Source organism: Cynoglossus semilaevis, chromosome 5, assembly GCF_000523025.1.
Source record: "Cynoglossus semilaevis isolate Cse_v1.0 chromosome 5, Cse_v1.0, whole genome shotgun sequence".
Lineage (NCBI taxonomy): Eukaryota > Metazoa > Chordata > Actinopteri > Pleuronectiformes > Cynoglossidae > Cynoglossus > Cynoglossus semilaevis.
The window spans coordinates 17888559-17899029 of record NC_024311.1 but is presented as its reverse complement, the minus strand read 5'-3'; the positions used below and the strand labels follow the sequence as shown (position 1 = coordinate 17899029).

Below are 10471 nucleotides of genomic sequence, written 5' to 3'. Positions count from 1 at the left end.
TGTGATTTCAATGCTAGATCTAAGAAGTATTTCAGAACGATGACACACACTGATAAGTCGTGTTGGTAAAACAGTTCACTGGGGGTGAATTTTACACCAATAACTAATTAGTTTTGAAGGAAATAATATTTTTACGGAAATGAAAAAAATCTGTAGAGAACCAGCGAGTTTCCATGTCGTTATTGAGATTCTCTAACTATTAAGAGGTAACTCCTGAAGTCATTGTGACTCCATGTTGTTTTTGTCACAACGTGACGTCTACAATTACAAGTGACTGCTCAACCACAACACAACCTGTCACATTGTCTAGTTTGTTTTTGTTTGTTTGTTTTTGGGATTGAGGCTTTTGTAACTACCATTTCAAGGTTTAATATTTACATCTATAATTAATATTCTAAAGTTTCTTTAAGTTTTGATAATGTGTTCTTCTGTAACGTTTAATTCTGAACGGTCTTTAATTAGAACGACACAATGGAGAATGACAACAAAGAAGGAGTGAGAGAGTCAGGGAGTGAGAGAGTCAGGGAGTGACGCTCGGCTGAAGAATGTTGTAGTGTGAATCACAGCCACCTTGATACAGTCAGGCCGCCCACAAAAACAATTCTTTCTAATCATTTGTACTGTTTCAAAGTCCCAGCTTGTCTCTGGGCCTCATTGTTGATTTTAATAACAAAAAAAGTTAGTAGTTTCTTCACTCTCCAAATTACTGGATCCCGAGTGAAATGCACTTTTCAACCCTTTTTTTAGCGATTCATCTTTGCCATTCGTTCTTTTATTTTGTTGACATATAAAACCTTAAGTGATCATCAACCAGTGACCCAGAGGCTTTATTTTATTTTTCATTTTATTTGAGCCAAAGTGTCTGTACAGAATTATTCTGTCCCTCTGACAAATACAGTTTGAGACCCTGCCTTAAATGTAGAGTGAACTTTTCAAATCATTTTGTTTTAGGTACAGGCTACGATGCTTTTTGTTGAATTTGAGTTGTTGTTCTGTCACATTACAAACAGTCAGACTGTTGGGTTTTTTAAACCAAATTTCGCGTGCTGCGTGTTAAATCTTAAAGATAAAGTTAAATCTTCAGTACATCTGACGTATACAGGCTGCGATGCTTTTTGTTGAGTTTGTTTTTGTTGTGTCACATTACAAACAGTCAGACTGTTGGGTTTTTTTAAACCATTTTTTTGCGTGCTGCGTGGTCTACACAGGGTCAGTATTTATAGACCCAAACCTGACGCATGTGAACACACCTTCAAACAGAGGGACTGCTCTGACACTCCCCGCCGCTTTTATCAGAGAATTCTTCTCGACCTTCATTCACCAGCCAACCTCTCCATACAAACTGTCCAGCTGCACCGAAGAGTGAACCCTGATAGGACCACGTTCAAAGACCACTGCCTCCCCCTCATATGTGAAGATGCCTTTCACAGAGTGGAGTGAGATGAAATGAAAAAGATTTTTGTTCCTGTTGCTCAGCAGTTCTGGTGTAGTTTTACAGAAACGACAAACTGGTTATCCTAGAATCCTGAGCCTTCTGCTGAGCGTTAGTTCAGTGACTCTTTGCCTGAGTCTTCTTTTGTCAAAGCTGGATTTGTCTTCTTCATAAATCTTGTTTGTTGAACGAGGGAAGTGGCGTCAAACTTGGACTATAAGAGGCGAGGGTGTGTCTACCTACCTGTTCTGTAACATTTGTTTTTCTCTTCAGCTGTTGACCAAGGTGGAGTTACAGACACCACTCTGAGCAAATGTTAGTGTGGTTGTTAATGTAAACAAAAAGCTGTGTAAAAATTTATTTTTATTGTACATGGACACAATGACCATAAAGGCACTGTATCATCGACAGACGTTATCACACAGATATGGATTTCTTTAACCACTTCATCAGTAAAGGAACAGCTTCACACACAGTAACTTCTTATATTGTTGGTATTGATGGATTTATTTTATTTTTTTGGTTATAGATACATGTTGTTATCATATCAGGAAAAAATACATTAGACAGGACACAGTTCAAATATTAAATATATTTTTAGGTTGTTAATAAATAGAATCACTTTTTTTAATGATATTCCATATGATATTCACTGTCATTCCAGTTTGGAATAAGTCAATAATTCTTATTCTTATTTTTTATCCTTACATTTTTTTCTGTCTGACACCCAGATCACTCTCTTAGTGTTTGTAAGTTTTCTGACTTAACCTTATGACACGTATAGATAAACCCCAGTTTTTAAGTTTAAGGTTTTAAGTCATTTTACCCTGTGTTATTGATGTTTTTATTTTTAATTTTTGGCCATGCTGTAAAAGTTGAGCAGCAGAGATCCTGTCCTGGCTGGACATGACCTTCATCAGACTCTTACTGTCTTAGACATGTTGAGGACGTCCAGGACTGTCCTGCATGAAAGTACATGTTTTGTTTTGTTTTGTTTTTGTTTTTTAAAAAGCCCAAGGACATTTAGTCTTCTCCTTCTCTGAGGTCTTTACACACTAAACACCATTCAGTTGATGGTGGTGTCTGCACGACTGCATGAAAAATACGCTTCATTACAATGACAACTGTTTGTGAGTTTAAAAATGGAAAGTTATTTGGAGGTTAACCAAAAGTTAAAAAGTTCAATTTTACAGTTTCTCCATTTATTTTAGATAAAAAAAAAGTCATTTAAATTTTTTTTTCAGCAGCTTTTCTCTGTTTCCAAACGGTCCTGTATTCCTTTGTGGTTTTTGAGCAGCTTGTCCAAACACGCTCACCTAAACTGTCATATACTGCCAGTGGCCACGTGACGCTCAGCAGTTAGTGAGTTTCAGGTGGTCTTGTGTCCAAGTGGCCTCGTCTTTGCTCTTTAATGGTTGAAGGCAGAAGGAAGAGGAAAAACCACAGACAGACAGACGGGGTGTTTTTGTTCTTCTCGCCTCCCGGACTGTTGGTCCTGCTGAGACGTGAACTATCCTGATAATTAGTGTTGTGTGCTCTGCTCCATTTCTCACTTGGCAAACACAAAAACGTGTTGGACAAGTTTCCCCGTCTATAAACACACGTCAAATGTCACACAACAACTTCAGTCTTTATCTACCTGTTGATGAAAGTCTTAGAGAAAGACCTTTAAAAAAAACCAAAAAAAAAAACAGAACAAAAGTCTTTGTCAAAAAACCAGCTCATTTTTCACTAGAGAAAAATTGATCTTTCAATTGCGTAACAAAAGACTTTTTTATTTTGTTGTTTTTTTTGGTGAACAGTTTGAACAGTCAGTGTCAGCAGAGGTCAAGTGTCTGGGTAGAAACTCCTGCACACTCTGTGTCATCAGTCCTCTGGTCATCAGACAGGCCATCCACCCTGAAGCCTCCAAAAAGGTAACACACACACACACACACCCCTCCCTACTTCCTGCTTCATCACATCATCATCATCATGAACTGTCAAACTGAATCATTTCTTTTTTGTGTTTTTTTTTCTTTTTTCCAGAATCTTGTCCTTCCTGAATGTTTCTTTTCATTTGTGGATTTGAGAAAAGAATTTGAAAAATGCTGCCCCACTGCTGGCCCGGTGCAGAATCACACCATCTCCTCCATGACAGAATGTATCTTTTTCTGTACATGTACATTTTTATCTGTTGTTTATTGTCGTTAAGAGAATGATGAAAAAAAACAACAACAACCTGTTGAACCTCCCTGACTCCTGATGCAGATGTTGGTCTGTCTGCTGTGACAGAGCAGCTGATGGGGGTGAGGGAGGTGAGGACCATGGTGCAGCTGGTGCTCTCCCTCCTGGCTGAGCCCTACAGTGAGTTACTGACTCTAAACCTAAAGTGTCTCATTTTTAGGATTTGAACTCTGAACTCAGCTGAGAAATGATGGACTCAACGGCACCGTGAATTAAGTCGTCATCAAATGTACGTCAGTTCTGCTGTCATGGTGTTGGCATGGAATTAAATGAAATGGAAGAATTAATTTCAAACTTTATGATGGATTAATTAATGGGTGTAAAATGACACCAACGTACAGTATGTACCAAGCCTCGTAAATCAGGTTTACCCTAAACTAACAACCATGTTCAAACGTAATAACATCTAGGTATGCAGTGTCCTCATCTATATATATGTATATATATAAATAAAAGAATAGCAGTAGAAAATAGTTATTTCCAACCACACATTAAAATAACTTTTGTTTGTTTATTATTTTTCTAGATCACAAATTCACCTGTGTTGAAACTGTGAAATACAAGTTTGATTCCGGCACATGGTACGTATGGCAGCCTGACACACACACCCACCCCCACCCCCAGTGTACACGCCGGGCCACACCTGTTTGCTGGGAGTGTTGTGTACGCCCTGCAGCCGTTCTCTGACTCCAGATCTGAAACTACAAGTGTGTCATTAAAGCTGTTCAACTTTGTCATCAAATACTTAACTGGTCATCCAGGCCACAGCACAGCATCCTGCTCCCCTCAGACGCACCCAGAAGCCCATCACCTTGACAACACCGCCACCCCACCCCTCACCCCCGACATTCAATCATTTAATGGAGTTGTGTTTCTGTGTTCAGAGTGTGGGAGTCAGTCAGTCAGTCAGTGGTCTCTTTGTCTACAGTTGTAGGATAATCCAACGGAGTGGGTTTTTGGGGGTTGATTTGTGAGAGGTCTTTTGACGGCATGTGTGTTGTTGTTGTGCAGCAGTAAGACTGAGCCGGTGGACAGTGAGACGGTGATCAGAGCGCGAGGACTCCCGTGGCAGTCGTCGGACCAGGACATCGCTCGCTTCTTTAAAGGCCTCAACATCGCCAAGTATGTTTTGGTCTGAGGCCTGAGCCGATCTTCACCATCACACTGTTCCAAAGATAATTAGTATTAAAACAGTTTTAACATTTTGGATATCGTTTATTTATTTTAAGTTATTTTTTTAAAAGTTCTAAACTCTGAAGTTTTGAGAATTAGATTTGTAAAATTTTGATCAAATTTTGTTAGGACAACTCTCTTCTGTTTCTGGTATAATTTCTATTTCCCATATTCTAACACTTCTACATGTAACAGAACAATAAGAATATATCTTTCCTGACACTTTTTTGTGGAACCTGACTGAAAATTAGTTGTTTTTTTTCCCAAACAGCTCAGTTTAAAACTTTATTTCTCTGAGTTAATTATGTTACTGCTGGATGAACCAGATAAACTCCTGCATTTGTGAACAAGTCAATCATGGTTAAACTCTCCTGCATTTGTGAACAAATCAATCATGGCCACAGATGTAACAGTAACCTCACATACATCCAGTCAAGAACAGGGTGTGATTTAAGAGCCCTCATTATTTAGGGAACATCTTCACTTTTCTTTCTTTTGTTATTTTGAAATGGTAAAGTTTAACAATCCAAACATTGACAAATGTTTTCATATCACATACGTCAGTCTCGACCTCCACTTTCTCTGCTCTGGTGTTGATGACGTCACTCTTGTGTTCCAGAGGTGGCGTCGCCCTGTGTCTCAACGCTCAGGGCAGGAGAAACGGCGAAGCCCTGGTTCGCTTCGTCAACGTGGAACACAGAGACCTGGCACTGGAGCGTCACAAACACCACATGGGCAATCGCTACATCGAGGTCAGGTTTGATATTTACTGGAGTCAAAACAGAAAAGTAAATTCTGAAAGTTCTTAGAGATTGACTCTTAAAACTCAAACCAAGAGATGATGGATTCAATTTAAAATATTTTTTAAAAAGCTGTTGATGTTGGACACGTTTTTTTTTGTTTTGTTTTTTTTGTCCGTGAAGTTGAAGTCGGCTTGTGTTTCGTTAAAAACACTGAGGTCTTTCTGGTTCTCTTCCTATGTCAGGTCTACAAGGCCACCGGAGAGGAATTCCTCAAGATTGCCGGAGGTCAGATTCCTTTTTTTTTTTTTTTCCTTTTTCCCTTTTTTTTTTTTTTTTTTTGTCCGTGAAGTTGAAGTCGGCTTGTGTTTCGTTAAAAAAACTGAGGTCTTTCTGGTTCTCTTCCCATGTCAGGTCTACAAGGCCACCGGAGAGGCATTCCTCAAGATTGCCGGAGGTCAGATCCCTGTTTTTTTTTTTTTTTTTGTCCGTGAAGTTGAAGTCGGCTTGTGTTTCGTTAAAAACACTGAGGTCTTTCTGGTTCTCTTCCTATGTCAGGTCTACAAGCCCCCCGGAGAGGAATTCCTCAAGATTGCCTGAGGTCAGGTTCCTTTTTTTTTTTTTTTTTTGTCCGTGAAGTTGAAGTCGGCTTGTGTTTCGTTAAAAACACTGAGGTCTTTCTGGTTCTCTTCTTATGTCAGGTCTACAAGCCCCCCGGAGAGGAATTCCTCAAGATTGCCGGAGGTCAGATTTCTTTTTTTTTTTTGTTTTTTTTTGTCCGTGAAGTTGAAGTCGGCTTGTGTTTCGTTAAAAACCCTGAGGTCTTTCTGGTTCTCTTCCCATGTCAGGTCTACAAGGCCACCGGAGGGGAATTCCTCAAGATTGCCGGAGGTCAGATCCCTGTTTTTTTTTTTTTTTCCGTGAAGTTTAAGTCGGCTTGTGTTTCGTTAAAAACACTGAGGTCTTTCTGGTTCTCTTCTTATGTCAGGTCTACAAGCCCCCCGGAGAGGAATTCCTCAAGATTGCCGGAGGTCAGATTCCTTTTTTTTTTTTGTTTTTTTTTTTCCTTTTTCCCTTTTTTTTTTTTTTCCGTGAAGTTTAAGTCGGCTTGTGTTTCGTTAAAAAAACTGAGGTCTTTCTGGTTCTCTTCCTATGTCAGGTCTACAAGGCCACCGGAGGGGAATTCCTCAAGATTGCCTGAGGTCAGGTTCCTTTTTTTTTTTTGTTTTTTTTTTTCCTTTTTCCCTTTTCTTTATATTTCCACCTTGTTTGTATTGAAATGTGATGAAGTTCTCAGTGTTTGGTTTCCGTCTGTGTTAATGGCATTGGCATTTGTCAGGGATAAACACAAGCCGTCAACATCTGTAGAAGAGCAGTTTTAGTGACCATTAAGGAGCCGCGGCGCTCGCTCCTGTTACCTGTACCTCTGCCTCCTCTCACCGACTCCAGCAGCTTATCTCCCACTAATGAAAGCCTCATTGTGAGAACCCCCCCACCTCCAGGCCCCCAGCCGTTCCTTCCTTACCTCCCCATGCCCCGGCCCAACCCCTCAGAGACCAGTTGGACAGAAATTTCACTCTTGGCTAACTGCAGCTCACCTGTCCACTCAGCCCGCGGCTCCACTTCCCTCGAGGGAGAGGAGGGCCGGCGGCTGGTGAAAGAACCAGTTGAACTGATTCAACGGTGGTGTGAAGAGACAAAGGCCGGCCTGAGGCCTGTGCTGCTCAGGGCAGAGACAGCACAAAGACATACAGCCACCCAGGGCAGATAACTTACTGCGGCTCCCAGTCCAACGCTGGACTTTACCCACAACAGTTAAGATCAATACAGATTGGACTGTATGTAAACAGAGCCAGACAGACAAGACACTGGTGCACCGGTCGACCGCAGACGACCGGATGTTTTATCACAATCAACAGACTCTAGAAAGAGACGAGGCTAATGAAATTAAAGCTGACGTTTGATTTGAGGACGTGTCGAGTTAAATTTTGATTTTCAGCTCAAACGTTGACTTTTGAACCGAGGTCAAAGATGTGAGAACAGATAAGGTGTGATTGTGTTTGTTGACTTGGTGCAGTTTTATAATGTGAAAAGTTAGTCTTATTTATTGGTGTAAAATGAAATTAATATTAAGCAGCAAATGCATTGCATGATAAATCTGATATTCAGAAGAAATACATTTTCCAGAAACATCCTACCCATGGTTCTGGTCATTAAATAATTCTGTAAATCTGAATTCTGGCAGATTTCTTTTCTCGATACAAGATTAGTCCTACAACGAGATCTTTGACCTGTCGTTCACACACCTCGTTAGTTACCCTAACGAGGTGTTCAGGTGTTCAGTGTCGCCCCCCTCCTCCGTCTCCAGGTACTTCTAACGAGGTGGCCCAGTTCCTGTCCAAGGAGAACCAGGTGATCATCCGTATGCGAGGGCTGCCCTTCACGGCCACGGCACAGGAGGTGCTGGCGTTCCTCGGTCCCGAGAGCCCCGTCACAGATGGCGCCGAGGGTCTCCTCTTCGTCAAGTACCCCGACGGACGGCCCACCGGTGATGCCTTTGTGCTTTTCTCCTGTGAAGAATACGCTCAGAATTCTCTGAAGAAGCACAAACAGATCCTGGGGAAGAGGTACATCGAGCTGTTCCGCAGCACGGCCGCCGAGGTGCAGCAGGTGAGTCACTCACGGTGAATCAACACATGGAAATGAATAATTGTTGTTTTTTAGGTTTCGTTGGAAATGTGTGATTTGTTGATGAGTGATTGAAATAAAGCTGATGTCAGTCGTCATAAAGGATGTGTGAGAAATGTAGTGTGGTAACGATGTGGGTCAGCCAATCAGAGGACTGTGAGCTTTACAAAACTGTCCGTGTTGCATAATACAGGGTGTGTGTGTTGTGTTTGGATTCTAAAATTAACATCAAATGTTAATCACAAACATGTGATTTTTTTTATTTTTTTTTATTTTATTTGAGTGTCCGGCCTCCAGAAATATTCTGACCGTCTGAATAAAAACAGTTGTCGACCCCTGTTTTAGGCTGTAAATGTGTGACATGTTGAACATCATTTTCATTGTTAAAATGTAGAAAATGACACCACGTGTTTCTCCTGTGTCTCTCAGGTCCTGAACAGGTACATGTCCACACCTCTGATCTCCACGCTGCCTTCTTCTCCCATCATGCCCGTCCCGGTCCTGGCCCCTCCTTTCCTTCCCACGGCCAGCAGCACTCGTGACTGCATCCGCCTGCGAGGTCTGCCGTACACCGCCGGCATCGAGGACATCCTGGAGTTCATGGGAGAGCACACGGTGGACATCAAACCTCACGGAGTCCATATGGTCCTCAACCAGCAGGTCAGACTGAGGGACACGACGGGACGATGTTTGTCGACACCTGTTGTCGTGTTGGTTCAGTTGTATGTGTTTCAAATGTGTATTTAGGTTTTTGTTTGTATTAGTTTGTAGTTTTATGGTTGTTTTTTTTTTGTTTTATGGTTGTTTCTAATACAGTTACTACAGTTTTAGTGACTGATTTACTGTTGTTGTCAAACTGTTTTTAATTCTGCCTTTTTGGCCGTCGTCGCCGCAGGGTCGACCCTCTGGTGACGCCTTTATCCAAATGAAGTCGTCAGACAAAGCCTTCATGGTGGCCCAGAAGTGCCACAAGAAGACGATGAAGGACCGGTACGTGGAGGTGTTTCAGTGCTCCACCGAGGAGATGAGCATCGTGCTCATGGGAGGAACGCTGAATCGCAGCGGCCTTTCTCCTCCTCCCTGCAAACTTCCCTGTGAGTAAAACTCTGAGTTTTTCTAACTTGGATTTTGAAAAAGTCAGTATTTATGGTCACACTTGGAAACGTGGCGTTAGCAGCTCTGTTCAGTCCTGAATCTTTGTTGGTTCGCAGAGGAACAAGTAGTGTTTTTATTTCAACAAAAAAGTGTTGTTTTTAGTCACTAATAATTTGATCTTTTTCATTTGTCCGTCATTATTTTACGTGTCTTTTAAATCCATTTCTCAGATTCTCCAGTAAATAAACACTTCCTGATTCTTTCTTTCTTTTTTTTCCTGCGTTCACTCACTTGGATGAGATTTGAATTTTTTTGTTTATGTTCACACCATCACACCTCGCTGTCCTGCCGACACTGTTTCGTCCTTATTTTGACAGTGAGAGACACTGCAGCTGCCCACATTACACACTCCTAGTGGTGTTTGTATGTAAATACGTCAACGTTGTCTCTGCTACACAAGTATGTCGTCCTGTGAATGGAAAAACAGAAGTTTGTTGGACGTTACTGCTACTGTACGATTGATGTCACAGGATTTTAGTTGTGATACTGTGTGTGTATATACACATATAACAGAGCAGTACTTTGATGTATGGTTGTCTTCTGTGTCTCCCCCCCAGGTCTGTCTCCCCCCACAGCCTACGCTGCCTTCCCCACTGCACCAGCCATCCTCTCTGAGGCTGCCCTCTACCAGCCTCCCCTCTTAGCTGCTCCCAGACCCCCACAGACCACGGCACACAGCCCTCACACCATGGCCTACTACCCCCATCAGCCCCACCTCTACATGAACATGAACATGAATTACACGGCCTATTACCCCAGGTTGGAGAAGAGTCCTTCACTCCTTACAAATCTGTGGCTACGTTTCGTTTCGTTTCTCAAGTTTTATTTTCCTCCGTTTGTGCCACGCTGTCTCCGCAGTCCTCCGGTCTCCCCCTCCACGGTCAGTTACTTTGCTGCCCCACACGGAGCGGTGGCAGCAGCGGTGGCAGCCCAGCCTCACCCTGCAGCTGCTTCCTCCGTGCTGACCCAGCCCGGCGCTCTGGTCAGGATGCAGGGTCTGCCGTACAACGCCGGAGTCAAAGACATCCTCAGCTTCTTCCAAGGATACCAGGTGAGT

The 10471-nt window shown here is 42.2% G+C and overlaps 1 protein-coding gene across 4 annotated transcripts in view; it reads left to right on the top strand.

Moving 5' to 3' along the window:
* The window catches only part of esrp2 (epithelial splicing regulatory protein 2), a 16347-nt gene that overhangs the window by 2876 nt on the left and 3000 nt on the right, over positions 1–10471 (top strand). For all 4 annotated transcript variants that reach the window (XM_008310885.3, XM_008310884.3, XM_025055694.1 and 1 more), the window contains exons 4-15: positions 3235–3348; positions 3461–3575; positions 3683–3778; positions 4185–4239; positions 4670–4780; positions 5451–5583; positions 5817–5859; positions 7940–8241; positions 8689–8919; positions 9155–9353; positions 9972–10173; positions 10273–10465. In XM_008310885.3, the coding sequence (XP_008309107.1) occupies positions 3235–3348; positions 3461–3575; positions 3683–3778; positions 4185–4239; positions 4670–4780; positions 5451–5583; positions 5817–5859; positions 7940–8241; positions 8689–8919; positions 9155–9353; positions 9972–10173; positions 10273–10465 (1794 nt within the window). The remainder of the gene's footprint in view (positions 1–3234; positions 3349–3460; positions 3576–3682; positions 3779–4184; positions 4240–4669; positions 4781–5450; positions 5584–5816; positions 5860–7939; positions 8242–8688; positions 8920–9154; positions 9354–9971; positions 10174–10272; positions 10466–10471) is intronic.